Genomic DNA, 20,453 nt, shown 5'->3' with positions numbered 1-20,453 from the left:
GTGTCATACATGGTCTCTGTTACTAACGGGTAAGGATGCATTATGGTGGGGTAGGATGTGACCCCTAAATCTTAGAGGTTCCAACAAAATACCTTACACTGGTCCCAGTGCCTATCCATGGCATGGCAACTACTGTGGGTCTGTTTTCATTCTGAACCCCTTACTGGAGCAAACCTGTCTGCTGGTAGTAGGATCATGCAGATGAAAGCGTCTAACAGTGACCTGGTGACTCAGAAGTGCCCATAGCCATCAGCCACTGCCACTGGTGATCCACTGATAGGGAGTGCAGTGGCATTTGCTTCCTCCCACAAAGCTCACGTGGGGCTCATGAGCCAAAGGGGATGCTTGTTACTGGAAGCATGAAAGTCTCGTGTCCACCCTGTACCATTTTGCCATCAAATGGGGTTTGCAATTTCCCCGAGGTGTAGGAAAATTGGATATTATCCTGGAGTAAGATCACTACAGCCCCCACGGGGTGGCACAGGTCCACTGTCCAGTGTCATGGTCAGAACTCTAAGGCAGGCTCTCTTCCTTGCAGCTCTTCCTTTCTGGAGAATGGACTCCATACTGGGCTGATGAGTTCCTATACCCACGCCGCGTTGACTGGTGGCTGTGCCAGAATGCCCCGTCTCGTTATACCAGAGAGTCTGCCTGTGATGGTGAGTTTGTTGTCAACTTGACACAAACTAGAGTCACATAGGATGGCAGCTTCCCAGAGTGTCTGTCTCCATCTCTCTCTTCTATACACCCCTGTGCCCTGGGAATCACAGAGCGGTGTCATTCAAGAAGAGGTGTGACTTCCTCCTGCCATGTGAGTCCCCTCACTTCTCCGAGCATTCTTCCCTCTACTGCTCAGGATGGTGAGTGGGGAGCTCTCAGAGGCTCCATGCTGTGTCCAAAGAAGACTCACGACAGAGGTACTTCTTGATCATGCTTTGCTCAGACTTGGGGTCTCCTCTTGTCCAGGAGGAAACTTGCGCTACTGCGTGTCCACGCCCCAGAGTCCTGTGTAGTTGGGGACCCCCACACTGCTGATCAAGCTCTGCTCCCCCTGGCATGGGTATCTGTGCCTGTGTCCTGCCTTCCACAGGAACTGTTAGTCATTGTCCCCATGTGTCCTCTTCATTCTGCCCAGTTCCCTCCGCTCAGTGGCTAGAAGGCCTTGTCATCCTCTGTGAGTGGAGTTTATTGAGGTTCTCTGTGTGTCTCTCTGGTCTGGGTTCCTGCCACCAGGGTCTTGAGGAAACATTTCCTTTCTCATCTTGATTAATGGGAATCCAAACAGGTTTTACTTAATACTCACTTCCGAAGTCAAGGGCCATGTCCCTCCTTAGAGTCACTGGCCTCTTCTGAAGCAGGACTGGGCTGGGCCTTAGACAGAGATTGGCTCTTCTGGTTGATTTTGTCCAGGAAGAGAGTTTTCTCACAGAAAAGCCCGAGGAAGTGAGACAGGAGCTTCAGTTGAGCCACCAAGGCCGCCCCAGCTTCATGGGGCCAATGGCTACCCACAACCAGTGATGGAGACAAATTCCCCCCCTGAAGCGTTGGCGGAGGGGAAATAAACGAATGATATTCTTAAAAGCAGAAAACAAATGTGGTTATTATTTCAGAGTAATTCCATGACTTCAGGCACAAACAAAGAAATGAAATATATTTAGGATGCAGCATATCCCAGAGGTGTTGGCTTCTGGATGAAGGTACGTGAGGCCACAGAATGAGATGAGTCCTCACTGCAAGGAGCCAGCACGTAGAAGCTCTGAGGAGATGAAACCATGAGTTACCCCAGGTTTGAGGGGGCACAAAGATTAGATTGGATCTTGGGCAATATGTCCTATCTCCATTTGGCAGGAACCTGGCCAGGAGTGAGGAGGGACCAAATCCTGCACCCCTTCCCACACACGTTGTTGGGGAGTTGACTGGTAAGCAGGCTGAGCTGGGTAAGCAAAGAGGGACAGAGGCAGAGGCAGAACTCTGAAGTGGGGATGGCTGGGTATGTGTTAGGACAACAATGGGTCACTATCCTGAGATCTGAGATATTGGTTTTTCTGTGGAGCAACACAGATGACCCTCAAATCTAGTCCTTCATCCCTGAAAGATGGCATGCACGACCACGCCACTCAAAGCCCATTCTACCCTTCCCTATCTGCCTTTCCCAGTTGCTGCTCAACCCTTGGCTGGCCTTGCTGGGGAATAGCCACAGTCAGCTCAGACAGGTAGGAGAGAAGAACCTATCAATGACCCTGTCGACTGAAGGATAGAAGTCCATCTCTTCCTGTCAGGTGGAATCCTGGATTCCCCCAGGATCTGGGGTCTCTCCATGCTAGGGACAGTTTTGTGAGAAACAAGCCCTGTATGTCTACCCACTTCTCAAGCTGAGGAGCAGCTCATGACAAGATCTCCATGTGCCTTTCCGTCTAGATGTCAAGTGTCTAACAGGAGGCAGGGAAGACTCAGACATGGCAGGGAAAGGGGAGCAAAACTCTCTCTGGGTGACAGTAGCTGTCACCTTAGGTCATTTTACCTCAGTTATCTCCTACCTTCAAGGGACACCTCTGATCACCATCTTGGTGTTCAGTGAGGTGGGAAACACCACAGGGACCCTTTTAGGACTCCAGATCAGAAAGTGCTTTGCATTTTCAGTGACGGTGAAGACGAGCACGTGTGCATACACACTCAGACACGTAGTCTATGCCAGCCCCAAGCACCCGCATTCTGATGCTGGTGTTCTGCCACCGTCACCAATGCTCACACGCTCACCTGACTTCTCCCCGCCACCTTTTCCCACTGGTTCTGGGTCCTGGAACTCCGGGCTTATCCACAGAATAGCATCTCCTGGTGTCAGAATACCACCAACTTACATCTCTGAGCACAAGCACTGGCTCATGAACTTCCCACTGCATGGGTCCATGGCTTCACAGGTGTGCCTACGTGCCATAATGTGGGGCGAAACTCAATTGATTCCCAGAACGTGATGCTGGAGATAAGGCTCAGAGCATTTTGTCCTGGGTCACTGTGGAGGGTACAGTTCTGAAAGGCAGGAACTTGATCCAGGCACGGATGCTCAGAAGGTCCCCAAAGGGGAGAAGGAAGGTGATTTCTTGCTTGGGCTGTGGTTCCCAACACTGAAGCATGCTCTTGGTCCAGAAAGCCTCCCCAAAGTTCTGTCATTCCTCTAATGGGTAAACTGAGGCACAGGGAGAAAGCATGACTTCCCAGATGATCCATAGAAAATACAATCAAGTGGTATCAGCCTAGGCCTGAATGATTCCGCTACTATGCATCTATCTACCCAGCAGGGGCCTGGTGAAAGGTACGAAAGCCCTGCCCACTGGACAGCTGACCTGGCTGCCATGGTAGTCAGGCCCAGAGGGATCGTGATGTCTGATGGCTTTTGAAACTGAATCAGTTCTGGAGCAGAGCTGTCCTGGAGTGGGCTTGCATCTGCAGAGAGGGGAGATTCTTGTCCCTGAATTCTCTTCTGTCAGGTGGCATCTGGGCTTGTACAGAACTTTATAGAGGTGTTCACTCAAATGCGGAGGAGCCGCTGTCAACCCTCAGGTCCCTGGAGGGCATCACGAGGAGGGAAGGAAAGCACCCAGGGTGACTTTACGGGTGGGAGGGGAAATAAAGGCTTCTGACTGACCACAGGGCCCAAGTCCCAGCAGCAAGGATGGCTCTCTCAGAGATAACAAAAGCCCGTATATGCCATGCCCTTACTCAGGAGAAGCACACCCCCCACCTAATTTAGTGCCTCTGGGCCAGGGATAGTCTTCCCGTCCTTACCGGACTCCAGAGAGCTTGCTTGCCCAGGAAGTTTCCTGAATGGAATGTTTCCACAGGCCTATATTGGCTCCTCACCCAAAGAAAACTCCTCATGCCCTCCTGTGGCCAATTTGGGGAGGAAGGGATGCTTGTTACACAGCGCAAACCGGCCCCAGTTGTGCTGGAGAGGGAGCTGATCTTCCTCTCGGCACCAGACTCCTGTATCTCTCCTATGATGACTCCTTAGGGCAGTGGTGTGTGCCAATTTATCACAACTGAAACATTCCATCCTGGGGGAAGCTCCTTAAGACTCAGGAAGTACACAATCCACAAGCCCCCCAAAAAATCCTTTAAGCTTATCGGTCACAAAAACCTCCCTCCTGAAGGCTGTGTAAGCCATAAAGATGCTGAGAAGAGACTCATCTTTTGAGTTGCCTGCAAGTCATGCAGGGAGCTCCCTCTTCATGAGTTGTCACCCATGCTGGGTGGGTTTTCGGTGATGTAACCGCCTTGGAATTCACTATGCACCTGTCAGTAACCCCTCTCCCATCTCCTGCAACTCCAGAAAACTCATTGATACAGCACGTAGGACTTAGTTGGTAGTTATGGCTTTAGTCTATTGCCAGTTCTCTATCTGGGGTGAAAAGACATCTCCCTGAGAATAATGCCATACATGTGTTTAGAGGATGGAGGAGGGGACCCTGGAATTGGTCCCACTGTCTCAGACTGACTATGTTCCGACTGTCATACTCCAGGGTAGCTTACCATATTATACCATTGGGGAGGAGCCAGAGGGTGCTGATTCTTCCTGGCTTGGGCATTCAGACTTCACATGAGAAGGGGCAGGGTTTGGTTGGGGCCTTGGTAGGCTAATGCAAGCTGCCTTGTACTATTTCCTCAACCCCAGCTCAAGCCAGATCCCTAAAGGCAGAATGGTCTTGTCTACCTACCTGTGGCTTTGAAGATCGATGAGAGTCTCCTTGGAGGAACACAGCACAGAATACCAGAGCATCGTATCCCACCCAACTGCCACAGCTATTCAGGGTTGGTATTTGTCACAAGGAGCTGGCAAGTGGCACTGGGTGGCGACTCTAGGCCTCATCTCCAAGGACTGCTTTTTGGAGGCTAGAGCAGATTTCTGTGAAAAGGGAGTCCTTTGGGGAACAGGACTCCCCTGTGTCCTGGCCATTATGGCCCACAGGAACTGGGAGACAGGCAGATACATATGGCAGTCCATCTTCCCTCGGGTCACCTGGGATCTTTCTGGTCCACAGGGATGAAGTAAAGCAGATGATTATGTGTCTTTAATGAGCAGAGAACCCTCTGGGTGTGTCTGGGAGGCTCAAGGGTTCATCCCAGGGGTATGGAGTATAGCTGAGCAGGGCTCTCATATAGTATAGAAACCATGGGTACAACCTCTGAACCAGGGATGGCTTCAGAGCCCACTGCGCAAGCCCTGAAAATTCTTGGCACTCAACTCCCAAGGAGTGCAGCAAGCAGGAGCTGATGACAGCGTCAGCCTCAGGTGCAGTTATCAGGAAGGACCCAGGGCATGGTGCCCACCTACTGTCCCCACCAGCCACACCGACTATTCCCCTCTCCCAGGACACCACGGCCAGGGAACAAAAGCCATGCTTATCAAAGGACTTTTTTTCTTTATTTTCATAATTTAGCTGAATCAACACAAAATTGGATACCGTAAAACAAGGGGAAAATACGCTGCAACATCTTAAATCTCCCGGTCTCTGCCCTCAGATGGAGGTGTCTATGCTAGCTTGCCAAAGAAACGGCTGAGGGGAGGCGGAATGTATGTTGAGGTTCAGAGGTGAGATGAGACCTCCTGCCCTGCTTGCCCCCGGCGACATAGACCACCGGAGCCTGGCACCGTGCAGACAGTGGCCTTGCCTGGCCACCTCCTCTGACGAGAATCCCTCATCTCAGCCTTGTCGCTCTGCCCAGGATGCTCATCCCTCTGCATGAATGAAGGGAAGACACGTGGATATTGGAATGTGTCTCACAGAAATGGGCTTTCTTTCCTATCTTTAGCCTATGGTTGCTGGAACGGCATCTATATATTGGAGTTAAATACATTTTTTTTTTGCTTTTTCCTTTAGTAGCATATTACTAGCATGATAGTCATGTTAATTGGACGTGTAGGTAGTATACTTTTAGAAGAACTCAGGAAAATGAATGGGGACTGTGGCTGTCCCTTATCCACTGGCCTCTGGCACCACAGTGTAGGGCAACCAAGGAAACTGACTCTTCCCCAGTTCCTCCGCCCCCCTCCAGCCCTGCTGTCTCAGCCTCCTGGTGTGGAGACCGAGGACCTCTGAGAACCAAAGGGGCCATTTACTGGGGAAGGGCAAGTTGGCCAAACATGGACTCAAGATCTATGGGATGGTAAAAGGGGGTTAAGAGAGAGAGGGACCGAAATCCATCAGAGGAGGCATGACCAAAATATTGTACACGCAATGTTTACCAACACACAAACTCACAGGGGGTTGTGAGCTACCAGACCAAACCAAAGCAAAGAGAGACATAGCTTCCTAGAGTGAGCAAGGTCCTCTGCACCTCACCCACAGCTTGGCCCCTCCATGCCTGCATTGAGGTCCTCCATGGCCACCCCGGAGTCTCAGGGGGGCCTGGCCACAACTCTTGGGATGGTCAGACCTGCCGTTCAAATGTTAAATAGGATTTTCTACAAATATACAACATATAAAAACTGTTAAATATATAACTTTAGGCTTTTGCAAAATACATTTAATGATCTCTTTCAAACAGGGTTACTTCAGTTTTCTTTAATTTGCTTTCTGGAGCTAAATGGTGTATCAGATGAGATAGCAGTCACGGGAGACCCAGCATGCTCTTGGCAAATGGTGGATTATCCAACTATCAAAAATGGAGCTGTGGAAGAGGCATGTCTAACTGGTTAAAACAGAAAGTGATTTTAGTACGACAGAGTTGGTCTAAGCACAGGGGCAGAGGGTCTGTGTCCGGGGCCCTTGCTGTCCGCTGGGGGCCATCTCCGGCCACGCCCCGGCTGGGTCCTGCAGGTGCCCCACAGTGGTGTCCTTCTGGGCAAAGCCATCCTCCTAGAGCACGCTGCAGTGTTCGTGGGGCGGGGGTCTTGGCCGCGGATGGCCTCTCCATGCTGCCTGGGTCACCAGCATGTCTGCCACTGTGCCCTCCCCTGCCCCACAATCAAACCCGGGAACTCTTGGCAGCAGGGACGCGTCCACGTTAAAATAGATTTGCTCTTTGGTCTATTGAGTATACTGAAAGTATAAGAAAATAAAAGTGATTCAGACAGTCTGGGACACAGGAAGTGGTGGCTTCTGCACCGGACAGTCCCTGGACCTTGCGTTGTGGCTCAGCTGGCTGGGCTGCAGCCTCCTTGTTCTTGTCCTCCAATTCCAGGGAGCAAGTGGCTGTGGAGGGTGGGTGCAGCCAGGCTCCACACACCAGGTATTGCTGATTCCTGGCACCACCCCTGACCTGTGGGTCTGAGTCCCGGCCTCCTGGGTTCAGCTGGACAGACTTGAGCTCAGAGCTACGAGGAATTGGGCTGTCCTGGTTAGGCCTCTGGGAAACGGTGGGTATGTGGAGTACAGGCGGTGTCCACACGGGATGGAGGACTGTGGCTGAGGTGTAGAATCTCCAGGGAGCCACTCGACCACTCCCAGGGGCACCACAGGGGCTGCGACTGTCAGGAGACCTGAAGAGCAAAGATACGGCAGTCAGCCTTATACTGGAACCACCCAGTCACGTTTCTGGCACAGTCCCTGGCACATATACCTCCCCTCTTGCCCGTCATGGGCAAGTTTATCATCTTCCAGAAGTTGACTAAGATTGCAGACCTGGATGATGGTGCGGGGTGGGCAGATTGGGGAGAGGGGTCACTCTGCCTAAGATTATGCCCCAGAAGCACCATCTTGTCAGTGTTCCAGGGGAGGCTGCCCTCTGCTGGGGAGCCAGAGGAACATCTGTAAGCTCCCCAGCTGGTCTACGTCCACTTGGTCTCCTAAGAGTGCTTGCACCAAACTGCAAACTTAGCATTCACCCCATGCTGGCCCAGGAGGCATGCATTTCCCCTCTGGACCCTTTAACAGCTGTTGGGAGGAGAGGAGGCACACCCTTCCCCCACCTTTCAGCAACCAGACCAAGACAACAGACAATAAAACATCTCCAGGAGTCCTACAGTGACAGAAGGGAGAGGTGAAAGGCTGGTGTCAGCCATGGGAGAGGCTTATCTCCCAGGAAGAGCGCTCACACAATTCTGACAACTTAGCAGAGCACCTTGGAGGAGAGACTTGAGCTGAGACAAGTATGGGCCAATAATGGGAGAGACCACACCTTGACCAAGACTCTTGAGTCACACATACACCTTCTACCCTCTGCGCCTGAATTTCTTCAGTATCTCACAGATGTAGGGACCACTGGACCTCTGATTCCTCCTCCTACTGTATCTGAGTGGAATAAATCTGCTTTCTCTGCTTTTCACCAAGGCTGGTCTCTGTTGTATTAGGATGGATGATGGGCCTTGCTTGTTGGGGCTACCAGCACTCAAACTATGAACGCTAACACCCCTACTAACAACTCCAGTTCTGTCACTCTGGGGAAGTGCCCTGGGACTTATTCCAGAACATGGGATTGGTATATATACATAGAGTGAGCTCCAGCTGCCGAGTGGCCTCTCCAGGCCACATGCCATGGTAGGGGGGCTTCAGGGAGACCATGGATTGTTGGTGGCAGCCACACTCCATAGACTGGGCAAGTTTATAGGTGTAGCAGCTTCTTTGTATCCTTGCATACTTACCAAACACACCGGGGCAATTGTGTCTGAAAAGCTCAGATTGTTCTTATCAATATCCCTCAACAGTGCATGCTAAGAACAGCTCACACAGCATTCACACCATAGTTAACAGATGTTTGGTGCGGGAGAACTGTCTGTATTCTGTCAATCATGTTTTAAATAAATACTGATTGGCCAGGCAGGAAGTATAGGCAGGTCAACCAGACAGGAAGTAGAGGCAGGGTGATGAGAAAAAAATTCTAGAAAGGAGGAAGTCCATTCCTCCCAGTCCTGCACAGACCATGGAAGAAGCAAGATGTGTCCTGCTGAGAAAGGTACCGAGCCATGTGGCTAACATAGATAAGAATAATGGGTTAATATAAGTGATAAGAACTAATAAGAAGTCTGAGCTAATGGGCCATTCAGTTTATAATTTATGGAGACCTCTGTGTGATTTTCTTTGGGACTTGCCGGCTATGGGAACTGGGTAGGACAGAAACCCCAGCTAGCAGGCCCTGTTACAGATGTTGACTAAGACCACAGCATCCTACCTCTCTCTGTGGCTTGACAGACTTGGTGTGGGCTTCAGGGATGCTTACCCCCTCCCTCTACTGTCATACTGAACTGATGGGTCTGTGGTCTGTGTCTGCAGCACATTTTGGAAGGTGACTGTTAGATATGATAGGATGATGGGGGCTGTCTGCAAACACAGGAAAACCAACAGCTGAAACCACACACATTTGTTATCTGGTGACATTTCCTTGGAAGACAAATATATTGTTGAATTATCAAAAAGTCACTCTTTCTAAATGTGTTCTGGGGGCCGCTCTCCCACCACTGTTCTGTAGCAATAGTCTCTGCTCTTTCTAGAAAGGAACAATGTGGAAGGTCTTAGTATTACTCCATCTGTCACACACACACACACACACACACACACACACACACACACACAGCTGGTTTCTGTTCATGCTCTCTTATTCCACTATAAACCCCTCCTATCTTCCAGCACCATGAAGATTCTTCATGGTGAGGGACCAAGCAGGCCATGCTTAGCCCTGTGTGCTCCCCCTCCCTACACCTAAAGCCTTCTACCTGATACTGCAGGACTGGCTGGAACGACCCTTTCCAGAAGCACAGAAGCTCTTGACTGTCCTCTCCCTCCCAGACCCTGCCCCCAGGTGCCAGCGTCACAGAGCAGGGTTCACTAGGCCAGGTCACTCAATGGTCAGTGAGGCCATCCCTGAGCATGGACCTGTTGGGACATAGCTCATAGGCAGCTTCCCACCCAGCCAGCAGGGATAGCCTGCTGGCCACTCCCTGCTGAGCTCCTGCTTCTGAGTTTGCCTGGGTCTGCAGACACGATGGCTGCACATGGATAGCTCACAAGATCAGCAGCTCCGCAGCTCACAGTTCTAGGGCTAGTGTTTGAGGGCAGCTCAGCGGGGCTGGCTCCAGCTGCAGGGGATTGCCCAGATCTTCTTGAGGTTAGTTACTCTGGTCTCAGCCTCATGGTGACAGGACCCTGCCCCAACTCTCCTACACAGCTCAAGTTAGGGCAGTTGCCACTTGACACTCTACACATGGAAGTGCACTCTGCCTGGAGGGCCTTGTCACTAATGCACTATTGTAGCCAAGATGCCGCACACTTATCGAGCAGAGACGTTATTCCTCACTCTCTGTTGTCTCACTTAATGGAATATTGGCTACAGAGCTGTTATCTACTGGTTTTACTGTGCTGAAGTATAACGACACACAAGCATGAAAAATGCTCTCATGAAATCCATTACTTTATTGCCAACTTGAAAGATAAATAAAAATTAAAATCCTGTTTAAGAATTGATAAAAAATAGTTTACAAATCAGAGATGAATCTATGAATGTTTTAAACCATGAATATAATTAAAAAAAAAAACATTGTGTGAAACTCCCAGAACAAATTCTAGTTCAATAAAGGAATATACAGACATAGACTGGAGGGATGGCCCGGTGGTTAGAGCACTGGCTGCTCTTCCAGAGAACCGGGGTTTGCTTCCTAGCACCCACATGGCAGCTTACAACAATCTTGAACTCCAGTTCCAGAGTACCTGATACCCTCTGCAGGTCATCATGGGCACTGCATACTCCTGGTGTATAGACATACATGCAGACAGACATTAAGTAAATATTAAAAATACAAGAGAGAGAAATACAAACCCAAGCAGCAGAGGAGATGACATGTAAGACTTAACCCTCCTGATTACGGAGCCTGATTATGGGGGATGGGACAAAGGGATCTGCATATCCGCATTAGCAGTATAAAAGGTGCCTATGCTTAATCAGCATGCCTGCTCTCTATGGGTATGCCTGACTTTTCAGAGCCTTAGAATTAAAAAGTCCTGCTCTTGCTCCTGGGCCTCCAGTGCTTTTTTTTTTTTTTTTTTTCAGTGAAGTGAGGTGAGGGTCCACATGTTCCATTTAGTCTGACAAGTGGCAGAGCAGCATTTTGTTTGGTCTCCTTTCCACTTTCTTTTTGTGGTTGGCGGTACTAGTCATTCGCCCAAAACATTTTCTTGTCATTGGGTACGCCTATCCATTGTGGTGTGTCACTGAGATTCGCTTTTCTTACTTAATGCATCTGTGGCTCCCTAGCACAGTTACTGTAGGCCAACGATCCACGACCTTTTGCTTTTATTTATATCACACTGGTCAAAGGCTCGGCCTCCCTCCCTCTTCCTTCATTTGTTCCTTTAGACAGAGTTTTGACACCCATAGCCCAGGTTGAACCTCCTTGTCACAGCCTCTGAGTGTGGAGTGCTGGGATTTCTCTGGTGAATTCCACCACACCCTCCTAGAGGTCTTCACTAATCCTTCCATGTCGGCTTCCTCCATCGGCGACACAGTGAGGGCTCATTCTACAGATTTCCGTCTGCAGCAGCCTCTTCGGCACCGAGCTCTGGAATCTTCTGGAATACCTAACCACCGAAACAGGCACTGTGCATGCCACCTCCCTTTCCAGGTCTCAAGGGGGCCTCAGGTAGAATAAGGGGATGCCAAAGATCTCTGGAGAGAACTTGGGGGTGGTAGGTAGGTGTTGTGAACTCCTCCAGGGACGTGACTGTCATTCTGACAAGGGTCCTCATGCTGGACACAGAGGGACACTGAGGACTGCTGCTCCTCATTGGCTACTGAATGAGACCAGTGCTGGATGGTTCATGGTGTCTCCAGCTCTCAGCTTGGATGTCACTGCCACAGCTGCCCAAGAATTACAGAGGCAGTATGACAAAGATTGGAAGTTCATGTCCACACATGATCTAACATTACAGAATGATCACTGTAGGGCCTGACCCCCAGGCTGGGACATTTGGAATAGGTCTCTTCTTAGCTGCCCCCAAACCACTCTGGGATTGAGTGGAGGGCAGGGTTATTGGACAAGATTCTGGGAGAGCAGTCTGGTCAGCACTACACCTATGTGGCCACAAAAGAAGGACCCACAAGCCTTTCTGGGCTCATGCATTCCAGGCTATGATGGATTTCCAACATCAATCTTTGTTGGGGAAGGCCAGCCAGAGGGCCCAAGTCTGTGACTCATATGTTGCTGACTGTCACAACTGCCATCTCAGCAGTATGCCATCTGTGTTCCATGTATGTGCCCATGATAACTGACTTGTATAACCAGGCATGCCCAGAGCTGGTTACAAATATTACCCTTGAGAGTCCTAGACCTTTAGCTACATCACTTTCCCACTCACTCTAACCTCATGCTCCCCTTCCCAGTTGTCCAGCTGAGCACTGTCCCTTTCTGGTCCTGGATGTCCCCAGATACTCCATCTAATGGGTCAGCACAATCCAAGATCTGTCTTTTTCAGCTGGACCTGAGACCAAATATCCTGCCCACACAGGACAGAGAAACCTGCCTCAGAGCCCAAACTGTGTGGGGGAAAAACAGGGGGCAGTGCAGTATCCTTCTGCTTGGTATAGAAACTGGGAGCCATAGTAGGCTGGTCTGCAGTCAGACCCTGACTGGCTGTCTTCAGGCACCAGCATCTCCCAATACTCTCCTGAATGTGACACTGAATGAGGATTATGGTGTCTCCAGAGGCTGTGCTCAGGGACAGACCATAGGAAAAAGAGGTAGGCATATGGCAAAGTGATGTGGGATTCCCCTCTGTATATTATGAATATGTTTTATTATTATTGCTTAATAAAGAAGTTGCTTTGGTCTATGGCAGGGCAGAATATAAGTAGGTAAGAAAACTAAATGAATGCAGGAAGAAATAAGGCGGAGTCAGGCAGATGCCATGTAGCTGCCAATGGAGAAGAATGCCAGAAACCTTACAGGTAAGCCACAGCCTTGTGGCGATACACAGATGAATAGAAATGGGTTAACTTAAGGTGTAAGAGTTAGTTAATAAGAAGCCTGAGCTAATAGGTCAAACAGTATTGTAATTAATACAATTTCTGTGTGATTATTTGGGTCTGGGTGGCTGGGAAATAAAAGCAGAGTCTCCATTTACAGCAAAGCTTAGCAGACAGTGAGTGACAGTCTCAGACAGTAACTTGTGCCCACCTGATGACCCTATCAATGATGGTGACTGCTCACTGGTCCCCCTGGCCCTTTCATGTAGAACTCATGCATTGAGTGCTGTAGCCCCGAGGAATGAAGCAAGGTCCAGAGGGGATTGAGATGATGGCAGAATCCACAGGGCCCTAGAAAATCATCTGCAGTATGATGGGAACACACTGTGGCACAGATTCTATGGCTAGGGGAAGTCCTGGCACTGTCCCGTCCATGGTTGTGACTTACAAGTACCTGGCCCAACAAGTAATGAACACACCCAAGCCTTGGCATAGTGCCATGCTGGAACAAATTCCCACCTCCACACAGGCCTTGTTCTGTCCCTTAGGAACCACCATGTCTACATGGTATTCTGAGGATAGACCTAGGGGATACATGGGAAGCCTTCCTGGTTCTACATGACATCCTTCTTCATTTACCTGAGCACCAACTTCCCACTCGGCCAATAGCAGGGCACAACAGACACTCCAGGGTCTCCAGGCTTGTTGGGGTCCTATTGGACATGTCATAAGGCTCAAGATGACCTATACATGTCCCGTAAGTATCACATGACTTCATTCCTATCTCCTGCTCACTGCCAGTACTGTGGTCCTACCCTACCTGGCCTTGCTTTCTGCTCCATCCTCAAGAAGGGCACTACAGAGGCCTTTTCTCCCTGCTACCCACCCCACCAATGGCTAGAGTGTCCCGCAAAGCCTGTAAGCTGAACTCAAGGAGCAAACCTACCAGGAGGCCTGGCATGACTTGGGAACTCAGCTCACACTGATATCACATCCCAGATAGGTGACTGTTCACTCTGCCTACAATGCCCTCTCTCTTGGACGTCTGACCTGTCACTAAACCATTGGTGGTGCCGAGTGTCTCCCTGATGCCATGGGAACACTCCAGACAGAGGGGTGATCTCTATGCCCCTATCCTGAGCTCCACAGTGGGCTGCCTACAGCTCATAGGGTACTGCCGCTGCTGTCCCGTTGAGTTCTCACCTGCCCACGGGGCTGTGGCTCTGTCTGTTAGTGCCCAGATGAGAACTGAACTTGACTTAGAGGTAAAACAGACTTGCCAGCCGAGGTGAGCCCTCTCCTAATCTCATTTATGCCACTGGGATAAAGGATCCTGACAAAAAGCAATGTCAGGAGAAAGCTCTTTCAGTTGACAGTTCCAGGTCACACAGTTCATTACTTCAGGGACATCAAGGCAGACACTTGGGGCAGTGGGTCACATCACATCCACAGGAAGAGAAAAAGAAATGAGTGCCTGATGCCCATTTGCACCAACTTAACCTCATAGAGTTCAGGGCTCCTGGTCTAGGGAATGGTGCTGCCCACAGTAGACTGGATCTTTCCACATGAACTACAATACCCCTCCAGACATGGCCACAAGCCTACCCAGCGTAAATGATCTATCACAGAGATTTCCCAGGCCATTCTAGGTTGTGTCAAGTTGACAAGGTTAATAGGCACAAGCCTAACCTCGGGCCTTCTGGGGCTGGCACTGCTGTTCTGTACTATGTACCCAGGTTTAGGCTAATCTGGTATCAGCAGATTCATGAGACTTCCCCCAGTGACTGGCCTAGACAGGGTGGTGATCCCATGCTCCCACCAGCAGAGACTATTCTGGTTCAGTCCTATCCACCTCAAAGGTGTAGTTTGTTGACTTCCCTGTATGTGGCTGTTCTGGCTTTTCAGACTGAGCACTGGTCAGACTGACTCCAAGAATAACCCTAAAGAATCCCTGAGGCTGTTGGTTTGGAACAATCCACTCACACAGGATTGTACTTTGCTCCATTCTGAGTGATGGACAGCAGTATGGTGAGGTATGGATATGGCTCACATCAAAGGACATGACTCGGGCACTTCTATGACCTGGGTACCAGTGAGGATGCTGTGGCTGATCACCTCTTTAAGGTGGACAGCAAGGTTTGCCTTCAATCTGGAACCAGCAAAGCATCATTCAGAAACAACCCTTCTGCTCTGTCCCCGGGTGTGTGACTTGTGTTATTCTTATTAAGAGTTTCATGTGACACTGTGGTGAGGATATGTCTGTCTCCTGGACAGTGGAAGACCCCACAGGAAGACCCTGGGAAAATCAGGAAGGAAGGAAGGAAGAGCGGTACTTGGCAATAGCTTGTGCCCAGCAATCTCCTTTCTTTTATGGATTGTTCCATTTCCTGCAGGAAGATAGAACTTGCAAGGAGCCAGGGCCTCACAACTGTCAAGTCACAGATCCACAGAGGGCAGTCATAGTCTGTGATTTAATTTAAAATCATAACACATGGCTGGGTATGGTTAGCCATATGCTTTTAAATCCTGACAATCAGGAAACACTAGAAACATGGATTAAGGTAGGTTAACTCCAGGCACCCAAGGAGTACTATGAAGGGTGGGGAGTCAGGGTACCCTGCTCAGGCCGTTTGTTTATGTCTGGATGGTAGAGCCCATCTGGTCATGTCTGGGAAGCAACAGAGGGTTTGGTCCTCTGGTATCATGTTCATGGCCTGTCTATCTTCAGCCCAGCAACTTATAGCTTATCTTGAGTCTAAGACTTCAAGCCCCAACATCATGGTAACCATCATGGTTCAGAGATGAGAACCAGGATACCTTTTCATGACTTTCCCAGTCTGCTGTGTATCCCTCCTGCTTTGTTCTTCCGCTGGGCTACTTTGTCACACAGGAGGGACTAAGGCTAGTCCCTCCCCAGGGCAGAATGTATCTTCCAGGCCCAGTGTTGTACTACATATTACTTTTTGAACATCTGGTTTATACATAAAATGTGCCTCCTTTTACTTAAGTTTCCCTAGGTTCAAACATAGCTACAGCTTAAGTTAGTGTTTACCAATGAAGAGATTGGCAGAAGGTGGCAACCTATGATGAAAAAGAGAATAGTTGACATTCTGGAATGTTTTTGCCCAGCTTAACATCCTTGGGTATCTCTGACCCTGACATTCTAGGGTGGGGTGTCTCTGCCCTGGCTATTCTTACAGTCCTGGGGCACTTAGTGGTAAGTCCAGCCTTCAAACCTTCATGACCAAATGGGTTCCATTCTAAGTTTTGCCTGCAAGTTATTCACATCTGGGAGGGAGCAACTGTCAGTTGGAACAAGATGATTGTCTCCAGGAGACACGTCTGCCTGCTTCCAGAATGCACTATCCAGGGAGTCCTACACCCACCGCAGTGACTCAGCTCCTGAGAACACATACTGGGCCGCAAAGGACACCCTAGTGGAATGAGTACAAGGAAGGCCAGCCTGCAACCTGCTCTGCTCATTTCACCCAGGAGAGAAAGGCCAGAGGGTGATGCTACCAGGAGTAACCAGCTATTCAGGTGGCACTTCTCTGGATCATTTCCTACAGTGCTGGTACCCAGACGCACTTCTGGGGTTACAGTCTGACTGTGAGCTCGGGGCAACAGAGCCACACAGCAGTTACAAGGCTACTCTGGCATCCTGCAGACTCCAGCTCAGCACTCATAGTGACTGGGGTGGACTGAAGGATACATGGCAACAGGTACTGCCTGACTTCTAAGCAAAAGGACATATCTGCTGAGAATGGAAATGGGGTTCAAAGGCACTGGGTCATTTCTGCAGTCAACACACAGGGTTGAGCCCTGAAACAATAAGTACCGTGCACACTTTGATAGCATGCTGGTAACTGGATGAAGGGCCTGATGGGTCATTGTAGGCGACAAAGATGTGTTCCTGTATAAGGAACCTGCACATTGACAGCGCTGAGTATGGAGCCACCTGTACTCAGGTTCAAGGCATCCAGGATCCCCTGCCTGGCTGACGATGGTCCCAGGAACACAGCAGAATGACCTCCTGCCCCTCCAGGCTGGTTAAGAAGACAGCAGGACATGGTTTGTGTGGCAGCATCTGATCAGATCTGCATCTTCAGACAGCAGCTGTGTGAGCTACTTAGCTTAGTTAAGCTGGGTTCTGTTTGCAGAGAGCCTTTGCTTAGGGCTACCTAAATGTGAATTCCCCAAGACACAGTAGCAGAAGCAACTGCAGGGCTCAGGAAAGGCACTGGGCCTAGGTGCCTGGCTCTCACTCCTGGGATCTGCTGCTCCATCTCCAAAGGTGGAGCTGCACCATAGTTGGCCTCATTTTCAGTCCATTGGAGACCTGAGGTAAGCAACACCACTCTGCTACCTGAGGACCAGGGTCGACCTCCAGGAGACAAAGTCCCTCACCCAGGAAATGTCAGAGACTAAGGCTTATCTTGGAATAGCCCTTGCCAACAGTCAAAGACAAGAGCTCTGAAAAGTGACTTAGATCTAAGGCCAGAAGGCTGGGCAGACAGCCCAGCACAGACATGTACCTTCAAACTGCCCAATGGCAAACAGCAGCCCTGATAAAATTCGCAAGCAATGTCTCCCCACAGTATAAAAATGGGGTGTGATCACTGAAGCACTCCAGGGCCCACTGGGACCCATGGCTCTATGTTCAGGACTCGTAGGACGCTCAGAGGAAAGCCTTGGGCTTGCCCGAGGAATCTGCCCACAGTTATTCATCCTTCCATCAAGTAGTTATTGATCTTCCATAAACAAACTCCTTCACAAGGAGGGAACCAGAGAGGAGTGGATGCGGACTCTCTCCTCAGCGGGAGGGCTCTGCCTATGCAGCTAGCCTTGGAGGAAAGCTGAACTTCTGAACTTGGCTCTTGTGCCTTTGTGACTGGGAACAGAGACTGTGCCCAATTACTCTTGGTACCCTGGATGGTAGACGGGATGACCTGTCTACCCTGACCTTGGTTCTAGCAGATGTAATCAAGGTAAGATAGATTATGGAGGATGGTAATCTAATGGCTGGTGTTGTTACAAGGGCAGGATTTGGGGTTTGAACACCGATACAAACAGTGCTGTTAGAAACAGCCACATGGAGACAGAGGCAAAGACTAAACTGGTGCAATCATGAGCCAAAGAATGTTGGGAGCACCAGAGACTTGGCAAGGCACAAGGAGTCTTCCTCTATGGAGGCTATGGAGGGAGCTGGCTCAGTGCACACCCACATCTTAGAGTTCTGCACTTAGAGCTGTTAACAAGTTAAGCTTCTGAGGTTAGAGGCCACCTACCTGTGCCCAACGGGGCTCCCACACTGTTGCCATATGAACCCCACAAAAGCAGGCAGGACTCAGGTACTACAGGCACTTGCATCTAAGATGGTTTGGGGTGTCACTGCTGGATTAGATTAGCATCCACCATTCCAGAGTCTCTGTGTACTATCCTGACTATGGGCAAGGGCTGTGATGGGCTGAGATCGGAAACAAATACCTCTGTTAACCTCCACAATGAAGCCCATGGGCAGTCTGCCTCGAGAAAAATTAGAGGCCTTCACAGCACCCAGGGGTTCCCCTATCCTCTAAGAACCCCAAAGACTGTCTATTGCATAGCAGGCCCTGAACAACCAGGTCCTGATCTCCACTGTGTACAGCAGGAGTCATTCCCTATTCTCCTTGCTGCCGTCATGGGATCCCCTGACCCTCTTCCAGCTCCCAAGGTTCCCTTTGGTCTGCTAATATTGCTCCTTCTTGGCTGGCGGAGATAGCAGGTGAAATGAACTTCTTGCTGGGCTGAATAAGAGCCAGAAGAAGATGGGAGATCACCCTCTACCCACACAGAGGAGGACAGGAGCGGGACTGTAAAGAATCAGCTCTTTAGGTCCTAAGCCCACCTCCAAGCAGACCCCACAGAGGCAGCTAAGGAAAGGCAGGTAGGCCTGCAATCCCAGGTGACTAGCCCCAATCCAGAGCAGAGAACACAGGGACAGTTCAGACCCTCATACAAAGGCACAGACAGAACAAGTACAGCAGGGCCATGTCAGGAGCCATTTCAGGCTTCACCTTTCTCACATCTCACAGGGCCTTGAAGGAAAAATCTTGAGACAAGAAAACTTAAAGTTAGCCAAAACATTACGTGCTGACCGTGGAGACTCAAGCTCTGGAAAGCACCACAGAGTGTCTTCATGGCTTCCTGCTTATCACTAACAGTAGGTGTTCTAGCCACTGACCTTGCAACTGCCCTTCTTAGCTACCAAACTGCCCCACTTAGTTGCCTAGCTACCAAGCCCCTCCTTCCCCTCCCCCTTTCCTCAGTTCCCCCTTGCCCTAGCTCCTTTCTGAGGAGTACTTAAGACATGAAACTTGCTTCAATAAAGGGGATGCCTTGACAAGGAATACTGCTTGGCGTCCGTTTCTCTCTCCCCCCATGTCTTTCAGATAGTGCCTCTTCAAGACCCTGGAATAACTTAGGACCTGCTGGTTGGGTCAGGGCCAGGCTATGAGAGCAGCCCAGGACACACTCAGGAAGATGGACAGAACATCACATGCTTCTTCCTGAGATCCCCCTTAACCAGCAACAGCTAAACTTCCAGAACCTGAGCTGGGAGGAAGGTAGACATGACTAGAGGGGCTGAGGCAAAGGTCTACCCAGTGACAGCAGTGGAGTGTCACTAGCTGCTGAAGGACACTGTGGCTGGATACATGTGGCTAGACGGAGAGTAGAAAAGCAAGAACCAGACAGCCCTTCTATGCTATGACGCGATGCTGGGACCCTCTGAGCTATATGTGTACTGTCCCCAACTTAACTGTTACAGGGAGAACTGGCTGCAGCACTGCTTTAAGCAAGGTACAAGCGGCATACACTGGTGAGTTAAATAACCTAGCTCCTCTTGAACATCAGCTTGAGTTCTAAATGAATTTGAATATATAGTACTTATAGTTCTGCCTTCAATGCTTTAAAATCCATTTTGAGTTTTCAGGTGTTCTGTTAGCTCTCTAGTGTGGGATTTTAAAGAAGCAATTCACCCAGGAGCACTAGACAGTAGGAAATAATCAAACTGAGAGCTGAAATAAAAAAAAAAATAATAGAAACAGAAAACAATACAAATAATCAATGAAACAAAGAGTTGGTTTTTTGAGAAAATCAATAAAATAGACAAATCTTTGTCCAAACTAACCAAAAGGGAGAAAGAGAATATCCAAATCAACAAAATCAGAAATGAAAAGGGGGACATAACTACAAACACGGAGAAAATCCTGAGAATCATTAAGTCATATTATAAAAACCTGTACTCCACAAAATTGTTAAACTTAAAAGAAAGGGACAATTTTCTGGATTGTCACTTACCAAAATTAAGTCAAGACCAGATAAACAAATTAAACAGACCTATAACTGCTGAAGAAATAGAAACAGTCATCAAAAATCTCCCAAGCAAAAAAAGTCTAGGACTAGATGGCTTCAGTCAGCTGGTTGACCACAATACCTATGAGAAAAATACTGGCAAATGCTGTGGGACAATGGTCTGCACCCTGTCATTTCTATTTTAAATAAACACTGATTGGTCAATGGCC

General features: G+C 49.5%; 1 protein-coding gene across 2 annotated transcripts in view; it reads right to left on the bottom strand.

Moving 5' to 3' along the window:
* Nucleotides 1-5,407: 5,407 nt before the first annotated feature.
* The window catches only part of Tafa5 (TAFA chemokine like family member 5), a 202,667-nt gene continuing 187,621 nt past the window's right edge, over nt 5,408-20,453 (bottom strand). For both annotated transcript variants that reach the window (XM_057792523.1, XM_057792524.1), the window contains exon 4: nt 5,408-7,477. In XM_057792523.1, the coding sequence (XP_057648506.1) occupies nt 7,469-7,477 (9 nt within the window). In that variant the 3' untranslated portion in view covers nt 5,408-7,468. The remainder of the gene's footprint in view (nt 7,478-20,453) is intronic.

The sequence above is a fragment of the Chionomys nivalis genome, chromosome 17, assembly GCF_950005125.1.
Source record: "Chionomys nivalis chromosome 17, mChiNiv1.1, whole genome shotgun sequence".
Classification (NCBI taxonomy): domain Eukaryota; kingdom Metazoa; phylum Chordata; class Mammalia; order Rodentia; family Cricetidae; genus Chionomys; species Chionomys nivalis.
This window is presented reverse-complemented; position numbering and strand designations above follow the sequence as displayed.